General features: G+C 40.9%; 1 protein-coding gene across 1 annotated transcript in view; it reads left to right on the top strand.

The window, feature by feature from the left end:
- Positions 1 to 16,292, top strand: part of LOC124719839 — a 78,290-nt gene extending 61,998 nt beyond the window's left edge. The window contains exon 6 of the mRNA XM_047245026.1: positions 16,191 to 16,292. Coding sequence (XP_047100982.1) covers positions 16,191 to 16,292 — 102 coding nt within the window. The remainder of the gene's footprint in view (positions 1 to 16,190) is intronic.
- Positions 16,293 to 17,626: the final 1,334 nt, after the last annotated feature.

The following is a 17,626-nucleotide window of genomic DNA, read 5'->3' as shown; positions in this document are numbered from 1 at the left end:
ATGTTGGTTGCACCAACGAAATTAGACAGTGCAACTCTGAACGTTTACGGACAATCAAAACACACCGTTTCGTTAAAAATAAAGGCACTATACAGCTTAAAAATCGAAATTAATTTAATGAAAAGAAACTCCCTCTCGTCACTTATATCGAAAATGTGTATGAGCAGAAATTAGTAAGGGTAGCTATCTTTTTGGGCCTATCAGCTGCTCACGACAGTGCTTGGTGAGGACTTCTTTAGGAATTTACGATTGTTATCTCATGTCGCAAATTTAAGGACTTAATTTATAACATGCTAAGCAGTACATGATTTCATATCTACTCTAACCAAGAGAGATACAGGGTACGTAAACTGAATAATGGTTTTCTACAAGTATCTGTGCTGGGATCACGTCTTCAGGATTATAGTTTATGCTGATGACATTTGCTTGATGGCCCAGAGCCACAACGTTTCTGATGCTGAAACCTCTTTAACCACTGATAGGGGAGTCTTCAAGAAATGGTGCCTGAACCTAAATCATCAGAAAACAGTTCTAGCTTCATTACATCTGTGCACAACACAGATTACATACCAGACGTCAGATCCAGAGGCCAAGTCTTGCTGTATCGCATTACACCATAATACCTAGCGCTATACAGAATTCTTAACTTGAAAGTAGCATCTTTCTATTTCAGCAACTAAAGTCAAAACGAGAAACAACAGTCTTCAAAAATTTGTTGGTGCCTTATTGGGAGCTCATGCCCCTGTTTTAAGAGCTATAGCTTTAATCCTACCGCAGGTGCTCTGTTACTGAAGATTGTTGTTCGACCAGGATCAATGATGCCTATACAAAGAAGATAGATGTGCCATTCAATCAGGAATTACGAGATGTATTCAGAGTACAAACACTCTAAGACTTCCCGTTCTCAGCATCATCCCACCTCCAGCTGCCAGAAGATCAACTGTCCTAAAGGTCTGGAAGAATGTTCGGAAGAATTCTCAACTACCCATTCATCGAGATATTGCACAGCCAGAATACCAAGGCTTGAAATCAAGGACAACCTCATGGTGCACAGCAAAAAACCTTGTTGTGCCCCCTTTCATTGTCAGTTATTCATGGAAAATTCAGTAAGCGCAGTCATCAGTAGTGAACAAACATCTAGTCAAGGACGCTTTCATGCAGACAGAAGGATTCGATCTCCTCAGACGTCAGTAGAGGATCATGAACTGTATTAGCACTGGACAAGGCATATGTGCTTATCTAAAGTAGGTGGTGAGTGTTCTTTTACAGACAATCAATGTCACTTTCTAAATATTCCATTTGCATAGCCTCAATATAACAACAACAAGGTCTCATGTTGCAACACCCTCTGAGGCGTGTGCATGCCCTGTCCCCCGTCATGACGTCACATGATGATCCAATTGTGCTAATTCAGAGACCTCTATATCGTCAAACGTGTTGATTCGATTATCTCCGTGTTTAATCATCAGGATTTGTAATTATCCTGGGGCTGTCTCCTGGATCCTGAGATGTATGTCATAATTTCAACAAATAATTACACGTGATTTTATCAATTATGCTGCTCCCATGGTCTTGGTCCCTGGATCTTGAAGCACACTCGGCTGTGGATATTGAAATGAGAATCCTCGTACAGTGTCATTTTTATTATGTCTTCAAGGCTCAAAATGTGTGTAATTGCCCCGAAGTTGTGCTGCACAATTTTTACATGTTACTACATTAAGTCTTAGGATTAAGAGGTCATCTATACTGCAGAGAGATATATAAACTATACAGCTATTTCATATTGTCAGTTCATTTCCAAATGCTACTCCTTACCAGTACATACATGTTAACAGCATGCGGTTCCAAACATGCGAATGTAAGATTAGTGTATCTATATGAATGTGAAGTTATAGTAGAAACTGACAATGTTCGTCGTAATGCTAAAACACAATTTACAGAGATAAAGTAGGGAGAGCAATGTAGGCCGATGAAGCACACTGTGAGGTTGATGACAACACACTCTGATCCATCTCAACTTGCTCCTGACATGAACATCTGTAGCAATAAGGCAACCATCATCGATCTGTATGAAACTCCTACATTAAAGTTATCATCATTATCGCAGGACTCTTCACAGTGTGTTTATTTAAAACTTAGATGTGTTACGAAGTTATATTGGCTATAAAGTTCAATATGGATCGCAACAGACAAAGTCGGTGGCAACCGAATGTGAAACCGTTGTTTAATGATGTTGTAAGTTATGTACATGAAATGTACCAAAGAAGACGGTTCAGAACAACGTATAAATGTGTATGCTTGCAGTACCGAAGTCTACTACTATAACTCCTATGGATATTAAATCTGTAGAATTGGTTTACAGATGGAGAACCGAAATATATTGTGCATCCTGTTGATTTGGACACAATGATAGTAGAATTTAGAGGCTATAAAAAAACTATTTAAACAATACTGTAAGGATGTAAGGCAGTATGAATAATAAGAAATGTGTCAACAACGTATTTTTTTTATTTTCTGTACGTAAAAAAGTTAATAAACAAAATTATATACAATGTATATTCGTCTTTTACTGCACCAACAGCAGTGGGAAACAATCATTATGCAAGATATTTGCAGATATGATAAACAGGTCATACTATTCTGCAAACACTCATACATACATAAATATACTCACTAGCTGAGTGAACAGTGTAAATATGGCAGAGTGTCAATAAGTTTCGACGATGTAAACACACATTTATAACAGCATCAAATGGGTTCAAGTTACTTGCAAATACCAAGACACTTAAAGCAGAGACATGAGCAACTGAAGGGGGTATTGACTTTGCAAATGAAGCTTCAGTGGTACTACTTTTAGGCTTTCTGAGAGAAGAACGTCTAGCATTGGATGATAAAAAGGTTTACAAGTCTGACCTAGCTGTAGATATATTCCTGACAATTCATGCTTAATGCAGTTTTGGAACAGATATGTATCTAAACGATAAGCTGCTACATACAATTCCTGTTTTTTTCCCCCTGCAGTAGGTGCTGGATACAAAACATTAGAGGCTCCATCTAATGTTATATATCTCCCTGTAACCGTTCAAACGTTGGATGCGCTTGAGGTGAATGTTGTTGACCAAGACGGTCAACTTGCAAATTCTGTGGAGAAGAAATAATCATGCAACTACATTTGAAAAAAGGTAATGGGGATATAATATATAAATCTGTATATGCACACTGCAGAGCAACACTTCTTTGTGTAAACTCGTTACATCAACATAAGCGAGGAGGTGGCCATGGTGGGGGCAGCAGCATGACGTCAGTGGGAAGTCCGCTGCCATTGTCGCCCCAGCACCTACGTCACACAGCAGTGGCAGAAGCAGCGTGACGTCACCTCAACTTGGATGTTAACACTGGGAGACACCTCCAACTCTCATCCATGCTGGAGGCGCACAATCACTGCAAATATTGTCACTGCAGTAAAGTTCTATCAGTAGTGGGTTCAGCAATCTCAGCAGCAGTTTCAATAATAAAGACCAGTTGCTTGAGATCAGCTAGACCATAGGCCTAAATTATTCACTGACTGGTGTGTTATCAGAAACAGAATTTGACAACCTCGAATTAAGAGTGGTTTTTAATATCTGGACGCCCTCCCATTATATTTCTGATGCATGTAAACCTGTTTGGAGCCAAAGGATGTCTAAAATTCGAAGAAGCTTCAGTACCCTTCAGTTAATTGTAAAGCAATGCTATGCTATGAGTCTGAAATTCCTACACATCACGATGTGACTGAGATGGCACACATACACTTGTAGAGTTGTTGTTGTTGTGGTCTTCAGTCCTGAGACTGGTTTGATGCAGCTCTCCATGCTACTCTATCCTGTGCAAGCTTCTTCATCTCCCAGTACCTACTGCAACCTACATCCTTCTGAATCTGCTTAGTGTATTCATCTTTTGGTCTCCCCCTACGAATTTTACCCTCCACGCTCCCATGCAATACTAAATTGGTGATCCCTTGATGCCTCAGAACATGTCCTACCAACCGATCCCGTCTTCTGGTCAAGTTGTGCCACAAATTTCTCTTCTCCCCAATCTTATTCAATACTTCCTCATTAGTTATGTGATCTACCCGAGTAGAATAAACGAAATATTGCAAACCACCTCGCTCACTGAATGGTACGAGAAGTATGTCTACAACCGCTTACAAACAAAGTTGTCATAATTCGAAGAAAGACACTCTGAGAAACCATAAAGTAATGTGCTGTACTTAGACATTTGTGCATTCATCCATTCTCAACGTAATGACAGTTCTTTATTCATAAAACTTCCAGGAGATTCTGCATAGTAACATACGGCTGTTCATGTAATAAATAAAGATGAAGTCCGTTTTGTATAGTGTGGCCAGGGAGAATAATTTTGACTCCCTTCCAGAGTGTTCTGGTAAATATGTCAAGTACGATGTTCCCAGTAATTATAAACATGAAGGCAATGGTTATCCCATGAAAATTCAGGATATCGATAAATATGAAGAGCAGAGTGGGGAGTCTGAATCAGAGGCTCAGACGGTTCTGCGACCGTGTAGGTTACAGATTCCGCGACTTGCGCCTTATGGTGGTGGGGTTTCGGGTTCCAGTAAATAGGTCAGGTGTCCATTACACACAGGAGGCGGCTACACGGGTGGGAGGGGCTGTATGGCGTGGACTGGGCGGTTTCTTAGGTTAGACAGTCTCGGTAAAGATCAAAAAGGGCTCAAGTCTCAAAGGGTACAGGGCAAAGAAACGACCAGAATCAGCCAAGCAATAGTCGATATTGTAGTTGTAGTTGTATACTCAACAGCCATACCAAAACAATAATTGGCTCCTTCTACCGACCACCTGACTCACATGATATAATAGCTGAACGGTTCAAGGAAAACTTGAATCTCATTACAAATAAGTACCCCACTCATACAGTTATAATTGGTGGATACTTCAATCTACCCTTGATTTGTTGGTGAAAATACGTGTTCAAAGCCAGAGGAAGACAGAAAACATCTTCCGAAACTGTAATAAGTGCTATTTTCTGAGAATTACTTTCAGCAATTAGTTCATGAACCCACACGAATTGTAAATGGCTGCGAAAACACTCTTGATGTCCTAGCCACAAATAATCCTGATCTAATAGATAGCGTCATGATGGATATAGGGATTAGTGAACACAAGGTCACTGTAGCGAGGCTCAAAACCATATAAACCAAAACCACTAAAAATAAACAAAAATATGTCTATTTAAAACGGCAGATAAAAAATCGCTTGATGCCTTCGTAAGAGAGAGTCTCTATTCCTTCCAAGCTAATTATGTAAGCGTAGACCAGATCTGGCTCAAATTCAAAGATACTGTATCGACAACAATAGAGAGATTCATACCGCATAAGTTAATAAGAGACAGGACTGATCCACCGTGGTACACAAAACACGTCAGAACACTGTTGCAGAAACAACGAAAAAAACATGCCTAATTCAGACCAATGCAAAATCCCCAAGACTTCCTAAGTGTCACGGAAGCTCGAAATTTAGAGCGGACGTCAATGCGACAAGCTTTTAATAGTTTCCACAATGAAACATTGACTCAAAACATTGTAGAAAACCCAAAGACATTCTGATTGTATGTAAAGTACACCAGTGCAAAAAACAGTCAATACCGTCACTGCGCGATAGCGATGGAAATGTTACCAATGATGGTGCCACTAAAGCGGAGTTACTAAAGACAGTTTTCTGTAATTCCTTCATGAAAGAAGACGAAGTAAATATTCCAGAATTCGAAACCAGAACAGCTGTTAGCATGAGTGGCATAAAAGTAGATATCTTAGGTGTTGCGTAACAACTCAAATCACTTAAAAAAGGCAAGTCTTCCAGTCCAGATGGTATACCGATCAGGTTACTTTCAGAGTATACAGACACAATAAAGGGTTTCTTAGCAATCATATACAACCGCTCACTTGACGAAAGGTCTGTTCCTAAAGACTGGAAAGTAGCACAGGTCACACCAATATCCAAGAAAGGAAATTGGAGTGACCAATATCATTGATCTCAATTTGCAGTAATATTTTGGAGCATATACTGTACTCGAACATTATGAATCACCTTGAAGAAAGTGACTCATTGATACATAACCAACACGGATTCAGAAAATATCGTTCTTGTGCAGCACAACTAGCTCTTTATTGCAATGAAGTAATGAGTACTGTCGACAAGGGATCTCAGATCGATTCCATATTCCTAGATTTCCAGAAGGCTTTTGATACCGTTCCTCACAAGCGACTATTAATCAAGTTGTGTGCATATGGAGTATCGTCTCAGTTGTGTGAGTGGATTCGTGGTTTCCTCTCAGAGAGGTCACAGTTCGTAGTGATAGACGGTAAATCATCCAGTACAACAGAAGTGATATCTAGCGTTCCGTAAGGTAGTGTCATAGGCCCTCTGCTGTTCCTAATTTACACAAATGATCTAGGAGATAATCTGAGCAGCCCACTTAGCTCGTTCGCAGATGACGCTGTAATTTACCGTCTAGTAAAATCATCAGACGATCAATTCCAATTACAGAATGATCTCGAGAGAATTTCTGTGTGGTGCGAGAAGTGGCAATTGGCACTAAACAAAGAAAAGTGCGAGGTCATCCACATGTGTACTAAAAGAAGTCAGATAAATTTTGGGTATATGATAAATTGCACAAATCTAAGGGTTGTCAATTCGACTAAATACCTAGGTATTACAATTATGAGCAATTTAAATTGGAAAGACCACATAGATAATATTGTGAAAAATTGAAATGGCTCTGAGCACTATGGGACTTAACTTCTGAGGTCATGAGTCCCCTAGAACGTAGAACAACTTAAACCTAACTAACCTAAGGACATCACACACATCCATGCCCAAGGCAGGATTCGAACCTGCGACCGTAGCGATCGCGCGGTTCCGGACTGTAGCGGCTAGAACCGCTCGGCCACCCCGGCCGGCAATATTGTGAGAAAGGCGAAACAAAGGCTGCGCCTTGTTGGCAGAACACTCAGAACATGCGACAAACCCACTAAAGAGACAGCCTACTTTAAACTTGTCCGTCCTCTGCTGGAATATTGCTGCACTGTATGGGATCCTTAACAGGTAGGACTGACTGAGGACATTGAAAAAGTGCAAAGAATGGCAGCTCGTTTCGTGTTATCGCGCAATAGAGGTGAGAGTGATACGCGAGTTGGGGCGGCAGTCATTGAAACCAAGATGGTTTTCTTTGCTGCGAGATCTATTTACGAAATTTCAATCACCAACTTTCTCTTCCGAATAAGAAAATATTTTGACAAACTACCTATTGGCTTCTGTCTCGGGTTCTTCGGCCGACGTTCATATAATGATTTTTCTGACGTTTCGCCAGCACGAGTGGCTGGCATTGTCAAAGCTTCACCCTCCATTGCCGGTGGTGAACTGGAGCCGAGCTCGCGGGCGCAGACTATATGTACCTGGCGCGCCAACGTCCGAGGGCTTCTCTGCGGTCATTTCCGGTGCGGTTCTCCTCTTGCTACCTGCGACGGTCGTTTGCTGCAGTACGGGAAGCCAGGATCCGTTTACCTTAAGGCTTTCCTCTTTCTTGTTCAAACTGTTCGCGTGTTTTTGTATTTCTACAGCTTCTCTGAACAAGCGCGTGTGATAGTGCTTCTCTACAGCCAGAACTTCCGTGTCGGCGAATTTTATTACGTGGTCGGTTTCATTCAGTGCGTGCTCTGCCACGGCCGATTTCTCCACCTGCCCCAACCTGCAATGTCGCTTATGCTCTTTGATCCTGGTGTTGATGGATCGTCCAGTCATTTCGTCGCAGGTAGCAAGAGGAGAACCGCACCGGAAATGACCGCAGAGAAGCCCTCGGACGTTGGTACGCCAGGTACATATAGTCTGCGCCCGCGAGCTCGGCTCCAGTTCACCACCGGCAATGGGGGGTGAAGCTTTGACAATGCCAGCCACTCGTGCTGGCGAAACGTCAGAAAAATCATTATATGAACGTCGGCCGAAGAACCCGAGACAGAAACCAATAGGCAGTTTGTCAACAAGTGGCCACGAAAGCCTTAACAATTTAGAAAATATTTTGTTGACACTCACCTACGTAGGGAGAAAGGATCGTCATAATAAAAGAAGAGAAATCAGAGCTCGAACGGAGAGATTTTGGGTTTCTTTTTTCCCGCGCGCCATTCGAGAGTGGAATGGTAGAGAAGTAGTATGAAAATGGTTCGAAGAACCCTCTGCCAGGCACTTAAGTGTGATTTGCAGAGTAACGATGTAGAGGCAGATGTAGATGTAGAATATTCATATCTCCCATACGCCTTGGATGCGTGAAACGATAGTGATGGTAAGATGCTCATAAAGTTGTTGGCTCTCTGCGTTTTTGAGAATTTGCCAGGCAACGGGAAAACTATGCAGATTTTCTGATCATCTCTGATGAAAACAATACAAAGCAGAATCATTATTTGTCATCACAGCTTATTTCATCACAGCTGAATAAACATCATGGTGTGCAGTATATCTACAGTAGATGTTTGAGTACATTCCACATGAGTGAAAATTTTCCTGAGCAGCAGCATGACTGTTCTACAAAAGCTTCCGACTGTGTAAACAGGTCATGATAAATTCACAGAATTTGAAAATTTTCACCACAAAGAGCGACTACCATTTGCTGTCTACGCAGGCCTGTAATTTCTACTCACACCTATACATTGGTACAGGTCCTGCAAAATGGTTGCTATCTGAGCTGGAAGAAGTTGCAGTGGGAACTGATGATCTTTCTCATATCGTTGTTCATATAATCGAAACACCTGAAAGTAATTCACTATATGAAAATGCATTTGCAGTCAACTGTTAGAATAAACAACTAAACAAGTTGTTAGGGATCAGTGTCATTTAACTATTAAATTCTGTAGTACAGCACACAACTCGTGTAACTTGAGTTATAAACTTCTCTGGCACATACAATTTGAGCAGACAACATGTGCACTTCCTCACTGAACACTTGAACAAATTAGGCAGGCCTGACGATTTAGTTAATGTTATAGTCAAGTACCCTGATAAATACATTTCATTTTCAAAGAGTGTAACGAAAAATATCACATAACAGACAGAGTAATTATCTGACAAACTTATGACTTACATCTCTGAATGCAAGGACCAGGACCCAAGGAACAACATAATTGTCTGATAATATCTTACATAATATCTGATGAAATGATGTCATATATCTCAGGATCCAGGCACAACAAGAGAATAGCAACATAATTTAATTATGATTAAATATCCAGGTAATCGAAGCAAAACATGTCACCACGTTTGACCTTCTTGTTGTTATGATTGTACTAAGACTAGGGCAACTGGCGAAATTAGAAAGGGACCTTGAACTATCCATAAAAGAACAATCCTCTTCTATCATTTAATTCACAAATGGGGATGAGCAAGTTATGCAAATCACGACTGTGGTACCGCCTTACAGTCAATCCACCGTATTGCTGCTGATCATTGTCTTCGAGCCAACAAGGAACCGACATATCAAATATTTCATTCACATCCGATTCGCCCATAAAACATTCATAGTTTTCACTCATTGAACCAAGCTTCTTCTGTGAAGTATTTTCTTTCCCACTTTGACTGCTATGGGCAGGTGTACTTGAGAGGTTAGGTTCACTCACTTGGTTATCGTCTTTATTGTTTACAGTAATAACACATACCTTTGGCTTTCCAACATTTCTCCTTTTCTTAAAAGCCTTCAGAGGATTTCTAATAACTTTACTTTTACTCATTATTATACTTCAACAAAACAGAGACTCAAGACACAGAATTAATTACGAATATTTTCGAGATAACGACAGAGTAAATAAACATGAAACAATCGACAATCACACCAGCGATATATATTGAACCATCACAGGTTAGCCACAACACATACTTTATCTCACATCACTAAAATGTACCTGATGAACACGGACGTTAATAATAACACCATTTGACAGCAGTTTAACAACGCCACAGTGGGTCACGCCCATGTAGAACACATTTCAAAAAAAATTTAAAAATAGTTGTAGTCTTCGGAATTGAATAAATTATATATATCTATTAAAAGGTAATAGTCTGCAGATTCAGAAAACTCAAAAAAGTAAAAATTTAACTTTCCATGATTTTGAGCCTTTCCGGAGCCCCTTAAAACATGTCTTCATCCTGGGCATGAAACTGAAACAGTCTCTCTAAAAAAGAAGCGAGCTAGAACGAAAGTGATTCCAAAGCTGATAGACGAAAAAACAACCCCAAGTCATTGATTAACGTGCTCGCAGTGATAGGGAAAAATTTCGAGACAGACTAAAAAAAAATTCAAGGAAGAAAGTAACATAACGCTAACCTGGTCCTAGAACTGAGCAGCAAAGCGACACAGGCTCAACGCAACACAGTGGACGGCGAACGTGCGTTTCGTTAAGTTGTGGCATGCTGGGTTGCTCTTTGAAACGTTACGTTTGAACTTCCCACGCCAAACTGTGCAGTTTAAAAACGTTAGTGGAATCAGGTAAGTACACTGAACGCGTCTCTCATGGCTTTCCTTACACTCGTTTTCGCTTTGCTCAGCATTTGTTTGTCAGCTAGGTTTTTACTTCTGTTGAATATCAGATGTAGTGCTCTTTGATTACACAGCGCTTTTTCAGACACGGCTATTAAACCAATGACCATCTCCCCATCCCTTAAACCTTTACTCGGAACATACCAGTCTAGGGCATATTGAACGATGCCTTTGAATTTTTTCCATTTGTTCTCCACATCTTCTTCCTCATCACCGAGTATTTGAGATATTCTGAAATTTGTGTCCTGTCACCTTGGCTGAGTAAATATATCCTGCTACCTTTCTTAACATTCCTTGTAGAGCCCGTCATCATAGATCCTGTCACAGCTCTGTGATCACTGATACCTTCCTCTCCGTGAACTGATTCGATAAGTTCAGGTCTGTTAGTTGCCATGACGTCTAAGACGTTACCCTCACTAGTTGGTGTTCCCTAACTACCTGCTCAAGGTAATTTTCGGACAAGACATCCCGAACAACGCCACACGAAACCCTGTCTCTGACACCAGTTTTGATGGCATAACACTCCCAATCTATACCTGGCCAGTTGAAGTCACTCCCTATTGCAACAGCATGATCAGGATAATTACTAATGACATCCTGCAAGTTCTGTCTCAAGCACTGTATAACTACAGATCCTGACCCAGGTGGTCTACAAAAGCATCCCATCACCATTTTCACTGTTGTTTGATACTCAGTTCCACCCTGGTTAATTCAGATTGGGAATCTGTGATTTCATCGAATTTTTTACTGCATTAAACACCCCGCCACCATTGGCGGCTAACCTATCCTCACGAGAAACATTCGCAGCATAACTTAAAATTTCGTTGTCATTGATGTCTGGTTTCAACCACAGTTGTTAAAGTCTGTTATAAAGTTTCTCACCTTCATGTGTGCCTCATTTACTTGTAGTCAGCAGCGTGTCTATGCTGCAGTTAGCAAAGACTGCCAACATTGAGGAGTGTCTCGGTGTATATTGAATTTTTCTGACATTTAACCTACAGAATGAGGGTGGCTGGGCTCACTAAATATTTTACAGACTTTATAGTTGGTGCACATTGTTCTCAAAAAATATGTAGATTTTTGGGATGGTTATCATCACACAAATATTTAAAACATAAATTCTTCTCGTACTATGAGAAAATGTAAATGCTACGTTACTGCAATCACATTTTTAAATACAAGTTCATGTCATTTAATTCGTGCAAAATAATAAAACGAATACAATAACTGGAGTGAGGCTTTCAAGGATCAGAAACTAAATTTAAGAAAAGAACGATTTTTAAAACAAAATCAAATGCAAAATAAAGACCACATCCATTTGATAAAGATTCTTCTAAAACTAGCGTTGTGTAGGTACTGAGTATGCGACCTTTAGCTCACGAGCCTAGAGCATCAGCCACTACGCTGGGGATCTGCTGGGTAAACTTGTGTTATCTTTAGTGGTGTAGTGCCTCACGAGGCATTAGTTTCGTCAGATTGTCACAAACTGGGGTCCACCAGGGTGGATGGCTGCACGGTGTGAAACCTGGCACCCAGTACTACACCCCTGTATGGTAGGTTTCAAAAAGTCAGTCCCACACCGGGTGTCTCAGTGACAAATAAATCTTTACTGCATCATAACCTTAACTTTTATTACCAGATCAAACATCGATGACTGATATCTACAGTTTTGTAACCTTTGCACATACGAAACAAATGCATTTTTTTAAATTTTTACTAATTGGATGGCTTGTATTAACAAAACAAAGGAGGCTGCTTGATTCTTCAGTGTTTGTTGTTTTTCTGTCGGCGAGCTTCTCAGCCACTAGATAAAATCATATTTCACTCACTTCATATCTCCTACCGTTGTTACACAATAGTATTGTGTCCTATAAGTGCACAGCGACCAGCAAAGAAACAACATATAAGAAACACAGAAACCGCCAAACCATAACTCCTTTTCAGAAGGATTCCACCAGCAAGAATGCAACGTTCGCTGTACACGGCTCTTATCGAAAGTACTGTAAGAAAAGTACATACACTGTGGAAGCAATGAAAGGCTGTTGTAGAAGACTTACAAAAATGAATGTGTTAAACTCGTGGATTACCTACTTTTTTATTGGTAATCAGTACAACTCTTTTATAATTCATTCGGTTATTATGACTAGCTCGAAAAACATTAGGGACTTTCCCAGTAAGTTTTTCGCTGTTGGCAACTTACAACACACAATGTTTGGTGTACCCAGCGCTCCGTTTTACAAGCGAGCTAAAATCGATTGGACGTCATCGTCTTTCCAGTGGACAGCAGGTGGAATGCCTTTTCGTGTCTAACTGGACAGATTATTTTACGCACAATCCCTGGCCGCCTAATAAGCGGGGCCTGTTGCGTCTGCTGACCATCGCTACGGGGCTGACCTGGCAGCGTCGGCGAGTGCTGTCAGCCTCTGACACTGGATGGATGAGTAAAGTCCGGGTACTTGCACTCCATCAGCTGCGCTGCGTCAAGACAAACACACAGATTCTAAGTCTATTATCTGTCTCACTGTGTTAAACGTTTAACGAAACGCTACAAGTTTCAACCAGTAAATTTTGATAGAATTTTAATTTCTTAGAGTCGGTCATTAATTACGCGCAATACAGAAATTCCAATTTCAGTTGGCCCTGGAAGCCGTTAGAGAGACAAACCTGCAACTGTTATTGGTTTTGTAGGATAGCGGTTTATGAATATAGATGGGTTGACCATTCGCCTAAAGCTTTGGTAATATCCTAGTCTGATTTGTACGACTATGAACATTCATTAGGAAAACTTGTAGAGATATGTTTTCGGTACAGAAGCGTTCTTAATACTGAAATGAACTGACCTTTTTCCTATGGGAGTTTAGCTGTACACACTCTTGACCATATCTTTCATTGGCGGTCCTCAAAATCGCCTTTTCTCGGAGTTGCCTCATGCAGTTGGAATCTCCGTGCTGCACTTGCTGTGACATAAAGGCCTCTGCTAGCAAACTTCAACTGTTGCTCGTCGCCCAAGGATTAGCTCAAAAAATAATCATAATATAGCATTAACAAATAATTGTACTAGCACATAATATCCTTTCTAATAATACGCTATCCACGAAGCGTGCAAGTATGAATCGTTAAAAAGGAAACATCATGTTAAGCGACTACAAGTTTTCTCTTCTATAGGAGACCAGGGTACAGGAAACTTTGCACTTCTAATTTTTATTGAAAATAATCCAGAATTAAACTACAAAAAATTCTGTACCCTCACAAGATTCACAGAGGTGGAAAAGAGCTGGCGATATTGGACGGGTGCCTAATTAGCTTCGTTGCTGTAAATTTAACACTTCTTGTTCTGTTCGACATTTAGTGCGATCAACGTCTCATATGGGCTTTTTGGAGCCATATCGTCGGGAGTGAGTTCTGTGTATTCAGGAACAGATCGCATGCGGACAGCATTGATTTTGTTGCATTGATTTTGTCCACTTTTGTGGATGTGACGAATGGAATTATTGTTGTAAGATAAGTGGCAACATAGTATTTTATGAATGTGTAAATACAGACGAAGTAGTATTAAGGAAATGTCAGTGTTGAGTATAATATAGCGCTCTAAATTTCCGAAATTGTACCGGTGAAAATTAAGAAACGTTGTAATATTGTGAGTTGTAAAAACGGGGTTTAATGACATTGGTGGAACAGGATATTTAGAAATGGTGTAGTGAACGTTCAATGTTTTTACTTTTTTATCCTAAGTTATTAATTAAATAATTATTCAGTATTACAGCATGGCAACAGATGAATTGCCTTTAGCTGTAACAGAACATGCAAGCATGCAAAGCGCACCTAAGTCAACAATTGTTAAGATCTCCTGGCTGACATAATAACGTCATCAAAGTGTGTCAAGGTCCACTGCCGAGTCCAAGGCCGTGTCAGAGACCGGGGGTCTTCTGTGCCGCGCTCTGAAGTCTTTACATTTCTTTTTTGACGAGGCACCACGAGCTCAGGCTAGGTGCGTTGCTTACAGCGACTACGAGGCAATACAGCGCCTGCTGTCAGGTACGTAGGTGGTTCTTGTGTGTGTGTGTCATTCTCGGGAATCAAGGACACATGTTTAGTTAATTATATAGCACGAAAAAATGGCTTTTCTCTCACTTTTTATCCGTTATTGGGTTTGTATTATCGGCTTTGCGACCGTTTTTCCCTGGAACAGTTTGTTGGAGCCAGTTTACATTTATATAACAAATAGATGTTGATGGTCTGTTGGCAGTGTAAAAGTTTCATGCTTCTAAGTGTAGGCAGTCAGACGTTATTGCCATTTTGCATTTTTGCCACATGATTTGAAACACGAAGCGACGCGCCGTAGACCCCACTAGCGTACTTTTCGTTGACCTAGAGCCATGAGACGTGGACAGAGAGAAGTGTTCACAGTAAGGGAAACAACGGAAAGTTGTTAGCTTGTAATTATATAAGACGAATAAACAGTGTGTGGACGTGTCGCATACTTTGACGTTAAAAGTTGTGGTGGATGCTCGCTAAGGAACATAGCGTAGGGTAGAGAGTGTGTCGTGAAGTGCAGTGATCGCGAGGTGTTTTCAGACATGAGTTTCTCTCGCAGTCACTTGTTTTGCGTTGTCGCGTCGATAGGGGGCCGGTATCAAACGGAGCGCACGTTGTTGGTCGCACAACGCCATCTAGCAGGGCTGGTATGTCAGAAGCATTGATGGATTCACAACGCCATTAGGAGCATCTAGCGCGGCTGGTCCGTCTCTCGCTCACGTCCCACATTAGAGTGGATTGCTTACCTTCAATTCTTTACTGAAAACTTGTCCACCGGCGTCACATAGCAGTGTTTGTCTTTCAGTTATTGTAATGCTCCAATCGACTGCGATTTTGGTGCGTGTGTTTGAATTGTAAATTTATGTTGCTGTCGTGACAGACAGCACAACTAATGTTCAACACCACAACAACGAGCGTATTTTATTTCAGTTGCTATATGGCTCAGCTCCTATTCTACAACTTGGTTTCTCCACTTTATTAATCGATGTCTCTCAACTTCATCGAAGATTATACTTTTCGTATCACCAGAGAATTAGTGCCTGTATTCTCCTCATCAGTCTCGACTTCACTGCCTGTTCAACATGTTTGTGTGATCTCAATATAGTACACATATTTTTTCTCTATCTCCCTCCATTCTGTCCCCCTCTGTTACTTTCCCTCCCTCCTTCCCTCCACCCCTCACTCCCTATCTTCCTCTTTGCCCTTTGCCCCAGTCTTCCTCCGTGTTCTCCCCATACCACCGTCCTCCTCCCCTCCTCCTCCCCTTATTTCTGTCCTCTGTCATTTTTCCTCTCCCAAACCTTCCACCTCCTCTACACCTCTCCCTTCCCCCCTACCTCCATACCTCCTTCGCACCCTCCCTGCCTCCCTTTCTCCCACCCTCCATCCCTCCCTCCTCTGTCCTTCCATTCCTTCTGCCTCCTACTCTTCTTTCTCTCCATCTGTTTCTTCCTGCATTACAGCATGCAAAGCAGTTAATGCAAGCTCCACAGTTACTGCACACACATTAGCTGAAAACACATGACTTACTGCACATGCAAGAGTTACTGTGCATGCAGGAGCTACTGTTTATCCAGGAGCTACTGCACATGCAAGACTTACTCTGCACTAGAGATACTGTGCATACAAGAGCTCCTGCACATGCTGTGGTTGCTACATGAGCTAGAATTGCTGAATGTTCCTGCACATTCCAGTGTAGCTCTACATGCAAGTGTTACTGTGTACACAAAAGTCACTGCAAAAACAACAGTTTTTCCACACACAACAGTTACTGAATGCACAAGAGTTGCAGCATGCAAAATGGTAACTGTATGTATGAGAGTTACTGCATGCATAACAGTTATTGCACACACAATACTTACTGCATGTACAAGAGTTATTGCCTGCACAAGAGTTACTGCATATGCAAGAGTTATTGCGCCCATGAGAGTAATTGCACACACGAAAGTTGCTGCACGCACTGGACATACTGTACACACAAGAGTAGAGTTATTGTACATACGAGAGTTACCACATCCACAACCGTTACTGCATGTCCAAGAGTTACTGTGCACAAGGAGTACCATGCATTCAAAGCTTACTCCATGGGATACTGCATCACAAGTATATATCCAGAAGAGGAGTTGATATCACACTATGCATCAGTCTCTGAGTCATCACTTCCACATCACAGAAGCTATAAAATCCGTTTTTTTTTCTGGATGATAGCAGCAAAGTGACCAACGCAAAATGTGTTTCATTTTCAATGCTTTGGGAATTGACCAATAGTGCATAGGCTTTCGCTTCATTAATACCGATGCTGTAGGGTCTCATATGTTGCCCACAGTAACATACAGACACTTTCGTTACGACATTTAAACATTCACTGTTTCAGTTGATAACTTTTTGTAATCAAGAAGCGTATTTTACATCTTAGATTGTAAAACCTTTGTTAAACATATCGCATTTTCTGTCTCGTAGTTAGCGTCTACCAAATTTCAAAGTTATAAATCGCCACGAACGCATTCTGTCATTTTGGTATTTCCAGCGCTTTCTATGAACTCCTGACAATTTGGCCATCATTCTGTAACGTCTTGTCCGGCACACGCAGTGTTCGGAAAAACAGTCTGACCAAAATTGTAGGGCAGAAAGACCGCATAAAAAAATAATCTGGGTATACTAACTAGAGGTCGTAGTTGAATATTTACAGCGCTATGCCAGCATGAATGCGGTAATCTGTTTCAACCTTTGTTACAACATACTTATGTTAGTTTGTGGTCGCTTATTTATTACTTACTTTGACCATTTTAAGACATCTAGAAACATAAAACATGGACATGTGGTTGTCTTTGTTTCTAAAGAAGTGTTGTCTGGAACATCGGCTGAGTATTATACACATGTTTGTGATGTTTCAAGATTTTCTTGATTTCATCCTGGAGACTGGTTAGACTGTGTTTACACATACATTTTGTGTGAATTCTTTCATTTTGAGTGAAGACGACTAGTATGTCAGATT

This window comes from Schistocerca piceifrons, chromosome 11 (genome assembly GCF_021461385.2).
Source record: "Schistocerca piceifrons isolate TAMUIC-IGC-003096 chromosome 11, iqSchPice1.1, whole genome shotgun sequence".
Classification (NCBI taxonomy): Eukaryota; Metazoa; Arthropoda; class Insecta; order Orthoptera; family Acrididae; genus Schistocerca; species Schistocerca piceifrons.
Note: the sequence above shows the minus strand (reverse complement) of the source record. Positions and strands in the feature narration are given on the sequence as shown.